Source organism: Eurosta solidaginis, chromosome 4, assembly GCF_040869045.1.
Source record: "Eurosta solidaginis isolate ZX-2024a chromosome 4, ASM4086904v1, whole genome shotgun sequence".
Classification (NCBI taxonomy): Eukaryota; Metazoa; Arthropoda; class Insecta; order Diptera; family Tephritidae; genus Eurosta; species Eurosta solidaginis.
Window position 1 is genome coordinate 17337194 of NC_090322.1, and position 19457 is coordinate 17356650.

The following is a 19457-nucleotide window of genomic DNA, read 5'->3' on the forward strand; positions in this document are numbered from 1 at the left end:
AAATGTCCATACATTAATAGTAAATAAGAAAAATAATGCCAAACATATTTACGTGCGAGATATTTGCCGTTCTTCGCATTCTATAGTCAATAATTCGCTTTTCACAGATACTGTTGAATGCATTGAGTTATCATATCCGTTTTCAGAATTGTGTTCAATTTCAATTGGCTCATTTTTAATGAATTCGCCAAATTCGGATTGCAAATCATTACAATGTTCCATGTTTTCTAAATGGTCATTGGCATTGCAGGTTATTGCAAATGAATAACAGTTGTATTGGTTGTTCCTATTTCGGCTTCCATCGATGTCACTTGCACTGAAGTTTTAATCATTATTATTATGCATATTGATTTTAGATTGTATTCACTTTATTGGAACCGATAAGCACAAGCACTTAGTAGGTAATTGTTTCAAGCATTCACAAAAAATTTTCTATGGTAGTTCGTTACTGCTTGTAATGCTGTGTTGGATAACAATTTAGTTATTTGCAAAGCGCCATATTCCTCAAATCTGTTAAGAATAGATTGTCCCTGCTGTGGCTTAGTGGTATGACACTCCGTTCAATGGATGCAAGGTGAGTTCAGTACCAGGCATGGCGGAACGATACAAGGTGGCAGCATGGTGACATACCTACAAACATAAATAAAAATTCCATGTACTTTGTTTTTGTAAATTCGATGGACAAATGTCAAAATCGTACTGCGTCGGTAGTTGATGTATCAAATCAAATAAAAAAAGCGTATAATCAGCTGTCCCATGCTGCCACCTTGTATCGTTCCGCCATGGTACCAGGTGTTAACCCAACAGCTGATTGCTTCTTCTTGATTATTTTCCAAGGCGAATTCAGTGTAGATTCGGGTGTAGATTCGCCTTGGGTGTTGTTATAGCTGATTGCTTTTTGATTATTTTCCATACAACGCAAGGCGAATTCAGTACCAAGGCAAATCCATACCAGGTGGTGGCAAAGCGATTTCAACCAATTTGCTGTGCAGAAGAATGTCAAGTCAAAAGATAATTTTCATTGAATTCGATTAACTGACATATTGTTGTACAAGGCGTTGTAAGGAAAATAATCAAGAAGAAGGAATCAGCTGTTGGGATAACAACACCTGGTACTGAATTCGCCTTGGCTTGACACAACCGTAGGGATTGGGATTCAGCAATATAGCGCAACCTTTCAAGGGGTTGACAGTGTAATTTATAGCATCTATTGTTGTCGCTGTAGCAGTATTTATGGCTCCTCCAACTCAATTGTCACCTTCACCCACACGTGGTCTCCTGTTTTTCTATAAAGCGGGCTCTGGCGACCCCAAATTCATCATGGAAGTAGGAGCTGGGGGTGGGATAGCCTAGACGATTCAATGTGGTCGTATTGAATCGTGGTCTGTTTTTCTATCAAGCGAGGCGAGCCCAAATTCGTACAACAACAACAACAGCCCAAATTCGTCATGGAAGTAGGAGCTGGGGGTGGGATAGTCTAGAATATTCAATGTGGTCGTTTTGAATCGTTCCAGAGATGGTCGGGCTTCTACCTTCTTTGTGCTTGTTATCGGAACGTACCGGATTTATATCCGGCAAAGGGACCACCAACATCAATAGCACTCCCCAAAGTTGTCAAACCTTCTAGGATGGTCTTTATCGCTACAACCAACAACCGCAGCCAAGCATTGCTTGATTACATTGAGCACAACAGCCTCAAAAATAAACTATAGAAAACAGTAGCGAACATATTAAAACAAAATAATATGAATTATGTTAAAAAAAATGTTCAAATTATTGGTTTTAACTTTTTTTATCTGTTATGTAACGAAGCTTTTTCGTGCCCCGTTGCTTCTTTGATATTTGCTGGGGTATACTCGCCGTGCCCAGGGTTCGTTTACAATAAATTTGTATTAAAGGGGCACCTTGCAAATCGTTTTAATATAAAAACTTCACTTTCTTTATTGGTTCTAAATTCTATAATATAAAATAAAACGTGTTTGTATACTTCATTTTCAATTTCACTTCGATTATCTTGCGGTATCCTTGATTGCGGTGGCGGGCCTTAGCGGTCCGGCCGTATTCCGTTAGCTGGGTCCCGTTAGTATGTGGCGTCGGTGCCTTGACGCGCCTTATGACGGCGTCTCTCTCTGCTGCGGTGCTCTGTCGCGCCTTACGTCGGCGTCTACTTGTATTGCCGAGGCGATGCTCTGTCGCCGTGTTCCGTTAGACGGATCCCGTTAGTATGTGCCGTCGGTGCCTTGACGCGCCTTATGACGGCGTCTCTCTCTGCTGCGGTGCTCTGTCTCGCCTTACGTCGGCGTCTACTTGTATTGCTGAGGCGATGCTCTGTCGCCGTGTTCCGTTAGACGGATCCCGTTAGTATGTGGCGTCGGTACCTTGACGCACCTTACGTCGGCGTTCACTTGTATTACTCTGCTGCGCCTTGCGTCGGCGTCTATTCGTATTGCTGGTTGATTCTCTGCCACGCCTTGCGTCGGCGTCTACTCGTATTTGCTGGGCGATACTCTGTCGCGCCCTACGTCGGCGTTTACCTGTATTGCTGAGGCGATGCTCTGTCGCGCCCTACGTCGGCGCTTACTTGTATTACTCTGCCGGTGTACCTCTGCTGCGCTCTCCCGCCGCGCTTGGCGCTGGCTTAGCCTGGCTGCGCTATGCGTCGCCGCGTTGACGTGACCTCTGTCGGCGTACCTCTGCTGCCGCGGTTCGCGCTGGCTTACCCTGGTTACGTTGTGCGTCGGCAGACCTCTGCTGCGCTTTGCTGCCGCGCTCTGCGCTGGTTTACGTGCGTTGCCGCTCTGTTGCGGCCTCTGCCGGCGTACTTCTACTGACGGAGGTGAGCGGGTGTCACCTGTCGCGGTTGCGCGTTACTGTGGCGGGACCTTTGGTCGTTGGGGGTGATGCGTAGAGAAGGTCAACCGCAATCACCGTTCCACGACTCGCTCCTATGAAGTGGATTCCTATTGCATAGAGAAGGTCAACTGCAATAGGGATATACTTCGCTAGTAGCTCTGGTCACGACCACAGCTCCGTGCTGACTGACTGCTGGTTTACGTGCGTTGCCGCTCTGTTGCGGCCTCTGCCGTCGTACTTCTACTGACGGAGGTGAGCGGGTGTCACCTGTCGCGGTTGCGCGTTACTGTGGCGGGGCCTTTGGTCGTTGGGGGTGATGCGTAGAGAAGGTCAACCGCAATCACCGTTCCACGACTCGCTCCTATGAAGTGGATTCCTATTGCATAGAGAAGGTCAACTGCAATAGGGATATACTTCGCTAGTAGCTCTGGTCACGACCACAGCTCCGTGCTGACTGACTCCTGTCCTGCTGTGTTGCTCCTTTTATTGCTTTGTTTGGTATTGCTGGCTCGAATGGTTGCTGTTCGATGTTGCGAACGCTCGTTGCGTTGCTGAGATTTGTTAATTTGTTGTGTTGGCATTAAAGTGTTGTGCTTGCCCGTTGTGTTGCTAAGACTTGTTGGTTGGTCTGCTGCTATAGCCTTTTGTGACTGGCTGTTGTGTCAATGCTGTATTGAACGTGTTGGTTGGTCTGTTGCTATAGCCTTTTGTGACTGGCTGTTGTGTTAGTGTTGTATCGGATATGATGTATGCTGTATTGAACTTGTTGGTTAGTCTGTAGGTATAGCCTTTTGTGACTGGCTGTTGTGTTAGTGCTGTATCGAATATGATGTGGGGTTCGTTTTGTGTGGGCCAAATTAATGGTGTTATATTTGGTTCTCACACTCCCCCTCCCCCCCCCCCCCCCCCCCCCCCCCCCCCCACACTTCGGAGAGTGAGCCCTCGGTATTCAGTAGTCGTATGTGGGCCCTGCCTTTTACCACCGTGACGGTGTATTCCCGTGTGCGAAAACTTACGCGGGAGCGTCCTTTGCCTTCGGCGATGCGTCGGAAACTGTCTCGCACGCTTTCTGCAATTTTCGGGAATTGGTTTAGCGTTGGTCCATCCGCGTCGTGGGCCTCGATTATCACCTCTTGGTGGCCTGCTGTTGTTTGTTGTGGCTCTGTTTCGGCGTCTGGTGCTACCGGTTCAGTGTTGTCTTCCGGGATTGGTTGTTTGACTGTGTAAGGATTGTATGTGGTGGTTATGGTTTGCGTTGTCTTCGTGGACTCTCGACCGTCCCGTAGAAATCGGTTCAACATTTCCGTGCGCTTCTGGCTCGCCATTTCCTCGGTGAACGGCTGTCTGCACAGTCCAGGTACTCCTTCTCCGCTCCCTGTGTATCGCAATACCCTCTCCATGTTCTCGGCTACGTATACGCCACAGTCGTTGTTGTTGCATTGTTGAGGGACCTCGAGTACTAGCTCCTGGGCCTTAAACCCGTCATACCCGTACCGCTGTACATACTCCCACCGAAGGAAATCCACCCAAGCCTGTGTTGCGTGGGGAACTTTGGCCCTGTGCATCGAGTCCGCTATCCATACGTACCGCTCCTGCCAGCATTCCGTGTCATGTGTGTGTCCGTGATGTGGTGTGTGACTGCTGCGTTCGCCAGGCCGAGTAGGTACCAGTGTTTGGCTACGTTGTGGGGCGCAAGGATCACGCTCTTACCAAACAGGTCGACGTTCCGGACCCAGCGGTGTATGCGTCGGTAATTTTCCTCCGTGTTCCTCTTCTGGGTCAGCTGGCATATCACGAAAGGGCTGAGAGTCGTATTGTGTTGTCCGTGTTGCTCTTCCAGTCCCTTTGCCCAAGCGTCAATGACGGTATCGGTTAGCCATCTAGATTCCTTGAGGGCGTTGAGGTCAGTCGCGTAGAGTGTTATGCCGCCTGGTCCTGCCGGGAATATTGTTTTGGTCGTCTCCCTCTCTGGTGGGGCTGTGTCCTCATTCGAGGAGAGCTCAATGATCGCTTGCTGTTGTTGTTCCGGTGGGCCTGTGTCCTTGCCAGAGGAGAGCTCGATGGCTGCCGGCAACTGCCCTGCCTCCACATCTATCCTACCCAGTGTGGCTGTTAGTGGTGATGTGCTGGTCTTGTTGTGGGCCTTGGCCGCGACTTCCTCCCATTTAGATATGCGCGTGGTGCGTGTCACGAGTTCCGTTGCCCGTCTGGCTGCTTCCGCCGCGCGTCTGATGTTGGTGCTGGCATAAGCTGCGGCTGCGGCTGACTCGGTGTTCGTGGTGTTGGTGTAGGTGTCTGCAGTGTTTGGTGATGTAATGGTGCGTGCGACGTCAGCGTACGTGTTTGCGTGTGTAGTTGCACGCATGTTGTTGACGTCGCCGCCTGTGGTGTTCGGTGGTGTGATGATACGTGCGACGTCAGCGTACGTGTTTTCGCGCTTAGTTGCACGCGTGTGGCTGACGTCGGCGCCAGTAGCGCTTGGTGGTGTAACGTTGCGTGCGACGTCAGCGTACGTGTTTGTGCGTGTGGTTCCACGCGTGTTGCTGACGTCGGCGCCGGTAGCTCCTTCCAGCAGTACTACCCTGGGGCGCTTTGCTTCCTCCTCCTCGTAATGCTGGCGCATACGCTTGACGCTGTTGTTTGGTCTGGCGTTATGGCTCTTCATCTTAGGTTGTTGGTTTTTTTTTTTTTTTTTTTGGAAAAGAAATTCGTAGCAAAAGCACGTGTTCTCACCTCGGTGGTTTGTCGATAGAATGACCGGTTGTCGTTGGTTTGCATAATGCCGTCGTGCTTGAAGTTACTGCTGCTCGGTGCTGTTATACTCTGAATGGTTCCAGATGAGGCTCCAGGGGTGTCGTACCTGGCGATATCCGTTCTGGCTGATGGTGTACTTTGAATAGTCCCAGGGCTGTCGTACCTGGCGACATCCGTTCTTGATGATGTTGAATTTTGAATAGTCCCAAGGCTGTCGTACCTGGCGATATCCGTTATGGCTGATGGTGTACTTTGAATAGTCCCAGGGCTGTCGTAGCTGGCGATATCCGTTCTTGATGATCTTGAATTTTGAATAGTCCCAGGGCTGTCGTACCTGGCGATATCCGTTCTGGTTGATGGTGTACTTTGAATAGTCCCAGGGCTGTCGTACCTGGCGATATCCGGTCTGGCTGATGGTGTACTTTGAATAGTCCCAGGGCTGTCGTACCTGGCGATATCCGTTCTGGCTGATGGTGTACTTTGAATAGTCCCAGGGCTGTCGTACCCGGCGACATCCGTTCTTGATGATGTTGAATTTTGAATAGTCCCAGGGCTGTCGTACCTGGCGATATCCGTTCTGGCTGATGGTGTACTTTGAATAGTCCCACGGCTGTCGTACCTGGCGATATCCGTTCTTGATGATGTTGAATTTTGAATAGTCCCAGGGCTGTCGTACCTGGCGATATCCGTTATGGCTGATGGTGTACTTTGAATAGTCCCAGGGCTGTCGTAGCTGGCGATATCCGTTCTTGATGATGTTGAATTTTGAATAGTCCCAGGGCTGTCGTACCTGGCGATATCCGTTCTTGATGATGGTGTACTTTGAATAGTCCCAGGGCTGTCGTACCTGGCGATATTCGTTCTTGATGATATTGAATTTTGAATAGTCCCAGGGCTGTCGTACCTGGCGATATCCGTTCTGGCTGATGGTGTACTGTGAATAGTCCCAGGGCTGTCGTACCTGGCGATATCCTTTCTTGATGATATTGAACTTGGAATAGTCCCAGGGCTGTCGTACCTGGCGATATTCGTTCTTGATGATATTGAATTTTGAATAGTCCCAGGGCTGTCGTACCTGGCGATATCCTTTCTTGATGATATTGAACTTGGAATAGTCCCAGGGCTGTCGTACCTGGCGATATTCGTTCTTGCTGGTGTTGTTCTCTGAATAGTTTCTGGCGCGGCTCCCGAATTCGGTGTGTGCTGGGCAAGGGGTCTGGTTAGCATGAGGTGGCCTTCTCCACATGATATGGTGGCTCCCATGCTTCCTAGCGTATCTAGGCCCAGTATGATGTCGTCGATCGCTCCGGGCATGACGTGTAAAACTGTGCGGAGTGACGCTTCTCCGAGGCGTACCTCAGTCCTTATGGCGTCGAAGATGGTAGTGCTAGTCCCGTCCGCCATCGTTATTTTGGTGGCCACTCTCACCATTTCTCCGCTTCCCGAGTTCACCACACGTTCTGCTAAGCTGCTCGAGACGAAACTTCTTGATGCCCCTGTGTCGAAGACTGCCTCGGCTGATTCCGCGCCGAGCTTGGCTACGGCGTAGAGGCGACCATGCTCTTGGTACATTGTTACTGCCGTTTCAGCGCTGGGTTCCTTGGGTATCGTTACTGCCGTTTCGGCGCTCCCTTGGGCTCACGGCGCCTTCTTCTTCGTGGAGCCCTCTGTCGTTTCCCTGACGTCGGCGGCAGCATTCGATGGTTCGTATGTCGTTGCGGCCACATTCCCAGCAAAAAATTTTCTGTGGGTTTCGGCACCTATTGGTGTCATGTCCTCGTTCGCCGCATCTCCTGCATACGCCGTTGGGGTCGTATCTCTGATTGCTTGGAGGCGTGCGGTTCGTTAGGTTCGGTGGTGGTGGTGGTTGTGTTTCAGGTTTTGATGGTGACACCCGGGTTGTGTCACTGGCGATGTGTCGCGTAACTTCGCGGTGATGTCCGCCTGATGATCTTCGATAGTCCTCGCGTATGTTCTCGTATTCCTCGGCGAGTGTGAGGAGCTCTGCGAGATTGGTGAAATCCCTCCGACGGATGTAAAGTTGGTAATCGGGGTGGCTGTTACGGAAGATTCGTTCCAGCCGCTGTTCGCTGGTGTACCCTGCGTGTCTCATCAAGCTCTGGATTCCTAGTACGTAGTCCTTATACCTATCCTTGTTGTGCTGCCTTCGTTGGCGTATGTCGCCGTCGAGCCGCTCGAAGTACCTGACTGGTAGGAAGAAACGTAAAAAATCCTTTTTGAAGCTTGTCCACTCTCCCCAGTGCGCATTGTTATTGCGGTACCATTGTAGCGCGGCGCCCCCTAGTAGCTCGGGCATGGTTTTTGGCAGGAGGTCCACGTTTAGCGCGTATACTTCGGTTAACTCCTCTAACCGTTCGATGAACGCTAACGGGTCCCGTCCACCTTCATACTTTACGGGCCACTTTCTTACCTGGTCTATGATGGGCGCGAACACCATGCTTGAGTTACCTGGCATGTATAGTTTATGGCTGGTGCCGTCATTCCCGCTGGTAAGTACGGTTGCGTGGGTTGAGATGTGCCGGTTGATGATGCCGTAATTTCTGATGGTACGTACTGTTGTGTGGGTACTGTACTCCTGGGAGGTGTCTGAGATGTACCGTTGGGTGGTACCGCTATTCCTGATGGTAAGTACTGTTGTGTGGGTACTGTACTCCTGGGAGGAAACGCGAATTGAGTTTGTTCTGCTGTTGTAACGGTGACCTTGGGTGTGACTCCTCCGTTCGACGGAGTCGGTGTCTTAACCTCATTTACGTCGCTCATGTGCGTAGTTTCCTTGTAGGTGGCTTGTAGGGATAAACATTTTTCGTGGATTTCCGAGTCCGTATTTGCCTTTGAGGCCAGTGCTACTATGCGCTTTCGGATTTCTCGGGTGGTACCTGTCTGCTCAATACCCAATTCCTGTGTGATGGATATCAGCTGCTCCTTTGAAATTGTGTCTAACCACGTGGTATCGATCTGGTCGACCATTTTGTGGTTAGGTTTCTCGTCAGGAATGTTCCTTCTGACGTGGTAACGATTTGCAGGGTCCCTGCTCGGGCGCCAATTGTGACGAAGCTTTTTCGTGCCCCGTTGCTTCTTTGATATTTGCTGGCGTATACTCGCCGTGCCCAGGGTTCGTTTACAATAAATTTGTATTAAAGGGGCACCTTGCAAATCGATTTAATATAAAAACTTCACTTTCTTTATTGGTTCTAAATTCTATAATATAAAATAAAACGTGTTTGTATACTTCATTTTCAATTTCACTTCGATTATCTTGCGGTATCCTTGATTGCGGTGGCGGGCCTTAGCGGTCCGGCCGTATTCCGTTAGCTGGGTCCCGTTAGTATGTGGCGTCGGTGCCTTGACGCGCCTTATGACGGCGTCTCTCTCTGCTGCGGTGCTCTGTCGCGCCTTACGTCGGCGTCTACTTGTATTGCTGAGGCGATGCTCTGTCGCCGTGTTCCGTTAGACGGATCCCGTTAGTATGTGGCGTCGGTGCCTTGACGCGCCTTATGACGGCGTCTCTCTCTGCTGCGGTGCTCTGTCGCGCCTTACGTCGGCGTCTACTTGTATTGCTGAGGCGATGCTCTGTCGCCGTGTTCCGTTAGACGGATCCCGTTAGTATGTGGCGTCGGTGCCTTGACGCACCTTACGTCGGCGTTCACTTGTATTACCCTGCTGCGCCTTGCGTCGGCGTCTATTCGTATTGCTGGTTGATTCTCTGCCACGACTTGCGTCGGCGTCTACTCGTATTTGCTGAGGTGATGCTCTGTCGCGCCCTACGTCGGCGCTTACTTGTATTACTCTGCCGGTGTACCTCTGCTGAGCTCTGCCGCCGCGCTTGGCGCTGGCTTAGCCTGGCTGCGCTATGCGTCGCCGCGTTGACGTGACCTCTGTCGGCGGACCTCTGCTGCGCTTTGCTGCCGCGCTCTGCGCTGGTTTACGTGCGTTGCCGCTGTTGCGGCCTCTGCCGGCGTACTTCTACTGACGGAGGTGAGCGGGTGTCACCTGTCGCGGTTGCGCGTTACTGTGGCGGGGCCTTTGGTCGTTGGGGGTGATGCGTAGAGAAGGTCAACCGCAATCACCGTTCCACGACTCGCTCCTATGAAGTGGATTCCTATTGCATAGAGAAGGTCAACTGCAATAGGGATATACTTCGCTCGTAGCTCTGGTCACGACCACAGCTCCGTGCTGACTGACTGCTGGTTTACGTGCGTTGCCGCTCTGTTGCGGCCTCTGCCGGCGTACTTCTACTGACGGAGGTGAGCGGGTGTCACCTGTCGCGGTTGCGCGTTACTGTGGCGGGGCCTTTGGTCGTTGGGGGTGATGCGTAGAGAAGGTCAACCGCAATCACCGTTCCACGACTCGCTCCTATGAAGTGGATTCCTATTGCATAGAGAAGGTCAACTGCAATAGGGATATACTTCGCTAGTAGCTCTGGTCACGAGCACAGCTCCGTGCTGACTGACTCCTGTCCTGCTGTGTTGCTCCTTTTATTGCTTTGTTTGGTATTGCTGGCTCGAATGGTTGCGTTGCCATGGTTGCTGTTCGATGTTGCTTGCCCGTTGTGTTGCTAAGACTTGTTGGTTGGTCTGCTGCTATAGCCTTTTGTGACTGGCTGTTGTGTCAATGCTGTATTGAACGTTTTGGTTGGTCTGTTGCTATAGGCTTTTGTGACTGGCTGTTGTGTTAGTGTTGCATCGGATATGATGTATGCTGTATTGAACTTGTTGGTTGGTCTGTAGGTATAGCCTTTTGTGACTGGCTGTTGTGTTAGTGCTGTATCGAATATGATGTGGGGTCGTTTTGTGTGGGCCAAATTAATGGTGTTATATTTGGTCCTCACAGTTATTTACTAAATACAATTGACTAAATAGAAATGACGCAACTCTATCGCTTCCGATAAATAGAATTATGTTTAATCTGGCGACAGCCGCATAAGTCTTTTAGATCCTGAGGACCGCCCTCTCGAGACTATAGGCGACGACACGCTTTTTGCCAAGGAGTGGACTGTGGGGCTTTGCATTAAGAAGAATCAGCACTTTTATTAAAAAAATTCTTTTCGGCCTTCGGTCTTTTGACACGTACCTATATTTTTGGACGCGTATTAGCAGTCGAACCCTATTCAGTAGCTATGAGTTTTGAAATGTACATTTTTCTTTCATACAAATTGTATGAAGAAAAAGTGTACATTTTTAAATTCACAGTTACTGAATAGGGACCCTGTTCTAGACTTTTACCGTTTCCTTTGGTTTGGCATTTCCACAAAATTTTGGAGTGATTTAAATTTTTTTTTAAAAATCAAAAAAACATCATGGTTATCTCATTATTGCTTTATTTAATGCTTAATGGAGTCAAAACTCTAATACGTTTTGCTGGATGGGTTGGATTTTATTCTCATTGTAACAAATGACAATCAAAAATAAATTACATTGTGGACAAAACAAGTGTGATATCTTATCCATAGTGTACCTATACAAGTGTGTCAACTAAGCGATAAACGTCAAAACTACAAACAGCCTCGCTCACCTGATGCAAATCTCAGGTCTAGAGTTGCATTGTTGGTGCTAACAGTACTTCAAGCTGAGTTGTATTTGATAGTTTATAAAACTTTGTAGTATTTACAGATGAAATAGTTGCATATATTTCCGCGGAAATAAGAATACTAGAAGATTTGTAGCCTGCAACAATGCGGAAACATACGGAAAGCAAAATTTATTTAAATTAGAGTCAAATTAAAGCGCCCAACGTGTAACATGGAAAAATTTCACTTCTAAGGCTGTTTACACATACGCATAAGGGCAAAATTATATAAACGCTTTGGTCGCTTCAAAGCAAAGATAACGTATGGCGTTTCATTGTTTTTCGTATAGCGTTGTCAAAGCGCAGGCACGCAATCTAAGCATTTATGTAAATTTTTCGATACTTCGCCCGACAGATGAATTAATGAATGCAACACAACCAAAGCGTCTGTGTAAATCTGCCTTAATTTTTGTAGCTGTGAAAGTCTCCTGCAAATAAAATGGTGCTGTAACTGCAAACAAATCAAACTCCTATATGACATTACTTTATTTTCTATGTATTTTCTCTTATAATTTTTGTCGAGGGAGCCAATAAGGTTTCAGTACTGGTGTAAGTGTGTGAACTATATTTAAAAAAAAAACTAACGAATGAAAAATACAACGTAGTTCATTAAAAACAAACAAGCCAGTTTGTATTTCGATAGGGTTTTTTGACATTAGGCCGTTTTTTCTTTATTTTTTCTGACAAATGAAAATTTTGTTTTTAGTTTCAAAATTTTGTGCATAAAAACACAACTAAATTCAAATGTAAATTGTGTGTGCAAATAAGTTTTCAATAAGTGTAAATTTTTCAGCTTTTCATGGCTAAGGAATTGACCTCCAGATTCTTGTGTTACACAAATATAGTGAACTTGCTTACAGAAATTCAAATTAAAAAGTTTTTCACAATAATTTGAAAAACTCTACGTTTTCTCTGATTTTTACAATTATAGGAGTAACCCTCCGTAATAAATTAAACTTTTAATGAAAATTAATAACTCTGAACTGAACACTTTTCGCCATGATATAAAATTAAAATGCTTTGGAACAGGAGCAACACTTTTGTGACTACATAAACCCTGTTTCAATCTTTTACGGGTGTGCACAGAATCCTAATTGACCGTTTTCAACCGAAACAACAATGGCAACCCAGATTTTCCCTTTAGGCTCACTTAAGCGAGTGCCTGTCAGAAAGAAGTCAACACACTTGTACTTGTACACTATGATCTTATCCGTCAAGTGCGTGACAGGATGTTCAATATGGCTATTTTTCCGCGTTTTGACAGAGTGTTCAATATGGCGCCGCATACGACCGGCTCACAAATCACAGACATAAGATTGTGCATTGCGCATGTAAACAAAAGGTCAGCTGTTTTTGATGACGTAAAAATAGCTAGTCTTCATTTAGCAGCGCTTTGATATACGTGTATTTGGCGTTATTTGTGAGAGTTTTAATTAAATAAATCTATTAATAATGCTTTGTTCTGTGTTTGGGTGTAAAAACAACAACAGGAAAACCAGTGAAAACAAATGGAGATTTTTCCATTTTCCAAAGGATGCAGTAATGGCTAAGAAATGGCTTCATTTTTGCCGCCGAAAGGACGTAGTGAATCTCAAAACAGCATGCATATGTGAAGTGCATTTCACTCCACCCACCATTAGGTGGCCTTGCAAGCTCCATGTGATGTTCAAGCTCATTGTCTGATATGCATACATCATTATCTTATCAGCATCCTGTCGCCCTTTACATTAGGTGGTCTTGTAAGCTCCATGTGATTTTCAAGCTCGTTGTCTGATATGCATACATCATTATCTTATCAGCATCCTGTCGCCCTTTACATTAGGTGGTCTTGCAAGCTCCAAGTGCTGTTCAAGCTCGTTGTCTGATATGCATACATCATTATCTTATCAGCATCCTGTCGCCCTTTACATTAGGTGGTCTTGCAAGCTCCAAGTGCTGTTCAAGCTCGTTGTCTGATATGCATACATCATTATCTTATCAGCATCCTGTCGCCCTTTACATTAAGTGGTCTTGTAAGCTCCATGTGATTTTCAAGCTCGTTGTCTGATATGCATACATCATTATATTATCAGCATCCTGTCGCCCTTTACATTAGGTGGTCTTGTAAGCTCCATGTGATTTTCAAGCTCGTTGTCTGATATGCATACATCATTATCTTATCAGCATCCTGTCGCCCTTTACATTAGGTGGTCTTGTAAGCTCCATGTGATTTTCAAGCTCGTTGTCTGATATGCATACATCATTATCTTATCAGCATCCTGTCGCCCTTTACATTAGCTGGTCTTGCAAGCTCCAAGTGCTGTTCAAGCTCGTTGTCTGATGTGCATACATCATTATCTTATCAGCATCCTGTCGCCCTTTACATTAGGTGGTCTTGAAAGCTCCATGTGATTTTCAAGCTCGTTGTCTGATATGCATACATCATTATCTTATCAGCATCCTGTCGCCCTTTACATTAGGTGGTCTTGCAAGCTCCAAGTGCTGTTCAAGCTCGTTGTCTGATATGCATACATCATTATCTTATCAGCATCCTGTCGCCCTTTACATTAGGTGGTCTTGTAAGCTCCATGTGATTTTCAAGCTCGTTGTCTGATATGCATACATCATTATCTTATCAGCATCCTGTCGCCCTTTACATTAGGTGGTCTTGCAAGCTCCAAGTGCTGTTCAAGCTCGTTGTCTGATATGCATACATCATTATCTTATCAGCATCCTGTCGCCCTTTACATTAGGTGGTCTTGAAAGCTCCATGTGATTTTCAAGCTCGTTGTCTGATATGCATACATCATTATCTTATCAGCATCCTGTCGCCCTTTACATTAGGTGGTCTTGTAAGCTCCATGTGATTTTCAAGCTCGTTGTCTGATATGCATACATCATTATCTTATCAGCATCCTGTCGCCCTTTACATTAGGTGGTCTTGCAAGCTCCAAGTGCTGTTCAAGCTCGTTGTCTGATATGCATACATCATTATCTTATCAGCATCCTGTCGCCCTTTACATTAGATGGTCCTGCAAGCTCCATGTGATGTTCAAGCTCGTTGCCTGATATACATACATCATTATCTTATCAGCATCCTGTCGCCCTTTACATTAGGTGGTCTTGAAAGCTCCATGTGATTTTCAAGCTCGTTGTCTGATATGCATACATCATTATCTTATCAGCATCCTGTCGCCCTTTACATTAGGTGGTCTTGTAAGCTCCATGTGATTTTCAAGCTCGTTGTCTGATATGCATACATCATTATCTTATCAGCATCCTGTCGCCCTTTACATTAGGTGGTCTTGCAAGCTCCAAGTGCTGTTCAAGCTCGTTGTCTGATATGCATACATCATTATCTTATCAGCATCCTGTCGCCCTTTACATTAGGTGGTCTTGCAAGCTCCAAGTGCTGTTCAAGCTCGTTGTCTGATATGCATACATCATTATCTTATCAGCATCCTGTCGCCCTTTACATTAGGTGGTCTTGTAAGCTCCATGTGATTTTCAAGCTCGTTGTCTGATATGCATACATCATTATCTTATCAGCATCCTGTCGCCCTTTACATTAGGTGGTCTTGCAAGCTCCAAGTGCTGTTCAAGCTCGTTGTCTGATATGCATACATCATTATCTTATCAGCATCCTGTCGCCCTTTACATTAGATGGTCCTGCAAGCTCCATGTGATGTTCAAGCTCGTTGCCTGATATACATACATCATTATCTTATCAGCATCCTGTCGCCCTTTACATTAGGTGGTATTGCAAGCTCCAAATATCTTTTCGAAAACATATACATAAGTAATTTAAGGTTGTTGTTGTTGTTGTAGCAGTGCTTCGCCCCACCTAATATCACAAATTGTCATAACTAGCCTCCAACGGGAGTCAAAGGAAACTTGCTGTTTCAACGGGGCTGGACCATAATGAAAGAGGCGTTGGTTCCACATTACAATTAAAGAGATGGTTGGTGTCATGTGGGGGCACATTGCAAGCGGGGCATACATTTTGTATGTCGGGGTTGATTCTGGATAGGTAAGAGTTTTACCTGTTAAAGTACCCATACGAAGTTCAGCTAGAGTGACTCGCGTTTAGTAATTTAAGGTCGAGCTGAAGGTTCGAAGGGAAAGTTCTGGTAAAACTCTCCTAACATTCAGGGAGGGAAACACAGGATGAGGTTAACAGCATAAGATCAAAAGTCGTAGAACTGTTATGGAAATGTTTTTTTTTTTTATTTCTATAGCAACACAGCATAAATTTGAATGCAGGTTTAAAATCATGAAGTATTTTTTTCTACTAGTGGTTCTATCATACCTCATTTAACGTAAACTGGAAAAAAAACTCCTCACGGAAGGACGTGTTTGGATGATCCAGCTTGAAATCGATCTCGGGCTAGTATCTTAAAGGTCATATTTTGTTGAACGTACCGAATTTATGTTTATTCGGCAAAGGATTAACAAGACCCCGGCGGGTTAGGGGGTTAGAATATACCCGCGGTGGGTATGCCTGTCGTAAGAGGAGACTAAAATAACAGATTCAAGGGGTTGTGTAGCGCAACCCTTTCAGGTTACCAGCGCATAATATAGCTTCTCCAAACCCAATTGTCAACCCCACCTATCCGTGGCGAATCCTGTTTCATTAACAGCCGAGGCTCTGGCCACCCCGAACTCCTCATGGATCTAGGGGGTGGGAGGGCGGTAAGGCCAAGAAGGTTGCATGTGGTGTGTGTTGATATCGGAACGTACCGGATCTGCATCCGGCAAAGGACCATCAACATCGATAACACGCCCGAAGGCCTTGGGGAGTGTCCTTATCGCTACAACAACAACAACAACATTAACAACACTGGAATTGAAAGAGTTGTTTATAAAGGGTCGCACATTTGATCTACTACCACAGCAAGGAAAATTAAATATATGTTTACATATTGCCGGATCTGATCGCATTGCTCATGACAATGCCCCTTTTCAAAACCACGCTCAAATCCATGTATATATGCATTAACTTTTAAGTACTATATAGTTTCACTTACGGCATTTGCTGCACAGAAACTTCAGTTGGTTATGACGCCTCAAGTGCACATGATAAAATGATTTTAGTAAAACGCGCCCACAGAGATTACAATCCATATACTCATCCTTTTGGTGAACTTGCCGTCTATGTAAACGTAAAGCATTTTTCGTAACAAATCTATTTTCACAAATATCACAGGGGAAATTTCGATTTTTATCTCCTAAAAAATGGAACAATTTAACAAAACGTTTGGTATATAGCGTAGAACTCGGTAAATACCTACCATGATCTAATTCATAGTGATGTAACAAGTCCCTCTGAAACTCGAATATAGATGTACAAAACTCGCATTTAAAATCAAAACAAGTTTTACGTGTACCACCAATACTTGGATCATCTGGTAAATTATCATCATAGCCAGCAACTCCTTTTGTCAGCCCATTCTCATCATTTGAAATACTATCCTCTTGCTCAATACAAACGATGCCGCCTACACTTTCACTAAGGTGTAACTGCTTTTGACTAGTATATTGGCCGGTTTTATGTGGGTTGAGGCTTTCTATCACTAATTTAGTTAGCTTTTCGTTTGCGATTTCTAAATCATAATTATCGGTATCACTTATGTCAACGGGATCATCAACAATGTTTGCGTTTGATTCTTCGTATTCGAACTCCTTAAATTATATTTAGTTAAATTTTCATTTTAATACACATATCCCTATATTTACCTTGCTAATGAACTCCACTTCTGCGTCCTCCTTCCCGTCCTCTTTTACGGCTATCGAACATCCTGAATCTTTAAAATAGTCTTGATGAATTTGCGTATGCATATTTTTTGATTCCGCGTTTAGCTCCTCCGCTGCGGTTTCAAGTTGTGCGATTTTATAATTTCCCATTAATATTTGATTATTCAATTGAGCTCGGTTTGCAGGGTTATGCAGGTTCCAAATTGTATGCAGGGTTATGCAGTTTCCAAATTGTATTTGCTGGTCGGCTGCTGTTCTTGACGATGATGATTTTGCCTCTGATTCGTTGTTATAATGCAGAAAGAAATCGTAACCAAAATGTCTATCAAAAGTATGTATGTATTTGTGCTATTGCGAGCCGGCAAACTTGTCTTTCGTTTTGGTATAAAATGACATTGCAGAAATGCAGGAATGCAGCGATGTGAAACTCAAAACATAGAGGTACAGGGTGCCTCTACACCCCGCCCCACCGTGAACCATCTCGGGATTCACCATCCAATCTAAGAACTGCCAGTTTCGAAGCTGGACGACGTAGTACCCCGCCCACTGTTTTAACTTCAGCGAAACGTACTTGACCATCTTTGGCTGGAAACACTCGTGTAATTCGCCCTTTCTGCCACTGGCTACGCGGCTGCATTGCGTCACATATTAACACCAAGTCATTCACCTTCAGGGGCTCAACTTCTTCCTGCCATTTTTGACGCAAAATTAACTGTGGTAAATAGTGCCGTGTCTATTGTTTCCAAAATCGATCTTTGAGACTTTGAGCTATGCGCCACTGCTTTTTCAAACATAGTTTTTCGTCTACTGGTTGTGGCGTTTGCGTCGAATTGGGACACCCCAAAAGAAAGTGATTTGGTGTAATTGGATAATCTTCTTCTGATGACAAAGGTACTTCGGTTAATGGTCTTCAGTTCAATATGTTTTCGATCTCTATAAGTACGCTGCGTAGCGTCTCCTCTCTTGGCACCTCTTCGCGTATGATTTTGAGCAAAAGTCTTTTTACGATCTGTATGAGGCGCCACTAGCAGCCACCAGAACTAGGATTAGAAGGGCAATTGAATTTCCAGTCTATTCCGCGTTGGGCAACGTCGTTAGAAATGCGTTCAAAACCTAAGATGCGTTCAGGTTCTTTCAGCTCTCTCTGGGCGCCTATAAAATTCGTACCATTGTCACTGCGGATTCGTACTGGCGTTCCGCGGCGGTTGATAAAATTACGTAAGGTTAAAAGAAAGGCATCTGTTGACAAGTCGTGCGCAAGTTCTAAATGAGCAGCCCTGGTGGTGAGGCACGTGAATATGACTGCACATCTCTTCTCTCTGCGGCGACCTATCGCCAAGTTAAATGGGCCGAATAGATCAACCCCTGTGTATGTAAAGGGCCTGACGTTAGGCCTGACTCTGTCTTCAGGCAGTTGACCCATTAAAGGTGGCTTTGGTGTGGCTCTATCAATTCGGCATTGCGCACAACTTCTTTGCACAACTTTCAATAACGATTTAGCGTGAGGAAACCAATAGGTTTGACGAGCCTCATTCAAAATTACTGAGGCATTCTGGTGATGATATTTTTCGTGGTACTGACGCATTATAAGCTGTGAGACGATGTGTTTAGACGGCATCAAAATCGGTCTTCTAGCTTTTTCTGGCAAAACTGTAGCCTCGTCTATGCGCCCGCGTAACCTCATAACACCCTCGTCGTCTATGTATGGTGACAATGCATATATGGTGCTTTGCTTAGAAAGGCGTATTGGATTTTTCTAGCTGTGTAAACTCTTTGGCGTAAACCTCGCGTTGGACTTCTTTGGCGATGTATTTCTCGGCTTTCTCCAGTTCGGAGGCTGTCAATACTGAACTCAGCTGAGCAGTGTCGTTGTTTCCATGCTTGCGACGTGTAAATTTACTTGCAGCCCGATACACCCATGCCATCACCCGCTTTAACCTGAGAAAAGAAGAAAAACGATTAAACTGCAATAAGTACTCTTTTACCTCCACAAGTGCTACGAGGCACGGCTGCAATTCTTCTTCCAGTTGAGCGTGCATGGGGCTACAGGTTGTACGTGGCCAAAGATCAGCTGAATCCCGCAGAAAACTTGAACCTCTCAACCATGGACTACTTTGTTCTACCTTAGGTGGCCATTTCGGACGAGTTGCTGTATCAGTTGTGTTCTTGTCTGTTGGTATCCAACGCCATTGAGAAGGCTTGGACGACGATATTATTTCTGCTATACGATGGCTTACGTAAGGCTTAAACTTTCTTTCCTTTGAATTGACACATTGCGGTACCGTTTGCGAATCTGACCAGATTTGGCTGAATGCTATGACCTTGACATATGAGTTTGGCGAGTCGGACGCCTAGCACAGCTGCTTGCAATTCCAGTCTTGGCACCGATAGAAGCTTTTGAGGTGCGCCCCTAGTTTTACCGGCAATAAAAGTAACGTCGCAATCTTTGCGAGCTCGCGACTCGAAAATACCCAGCTGCAGCAAATGCAACTTGACTGGCATCTACTATTATATGGAGCTGAACGGATGTC

The 19457-nt window shown here is 45.9% G+C and overlaps 2 protein-coding genes across 2 annotated transcripts in view; both read right to left on the reverse strand.

Moving 5' to 3' along the window:
• The window catches only part of LOC137248414 (uncharacterized), a 107777-nt gene that overhangs the window by 70973 nt on the left and 17347 nt on the right, over positions 1-19457 (reverse strand). Inside the window, exons 10-11 of the mRNA XM_067779353.1 lie at positions 18827-18864; positions 53-325 (exon numbers count right to left, since the gene is read on the reverse strand). Coding sequence (XP_067635454.1) covers positions 53-325; positions 18827-18864 — 311 coding nt within the window. The remainder of the gene's footprint in view (positions 1-52; positions 326-18826; positions 18865-19457) is intronic.
• LOC137249175 (serendipity locus protein beta-like) lies at positions 221-18664 on the reverse strand. Its single transcript, XM_067780475.1, has 4 exons — positions 16909-18664; positions 16464-16854; positions 16200-16400; positions 221-630 (listed from the first exon to the last, which is right to left on the reverse strand). Exons 1-4 carry the CDS (start codon positions 17074-17076, stop codon positions 581-583), a joined length of 810 nt encoding a protein of 269 aa, XP_067636576.1. The 5' UTR covers positions 17077-18664; the 3' UTR covers positions 221-580.

Coding starts and splice junctions, on each gene's coding strand:
- LOC137249175 (XM_067780475.1), bottom strand. CDS start 17,076: ATGGGAAATTATAAAATCGCACAACTTGAAACCGCAGCGGAGGAGCTA. Junction 16,855..16,908: donor AAGTGGAGTTCATTAGCAAG/GTAAATATAGGG, acceptor ATATAATTTAAG/GAGTTCGAATACGAAGAATC. Junction 631..16,199: donor GTTTCTGTGCAGCAAATGCC/GTAAGTGAAACT, acceptor TTATGTTTGTAG/GTATGTCACCATGCTGCCAC.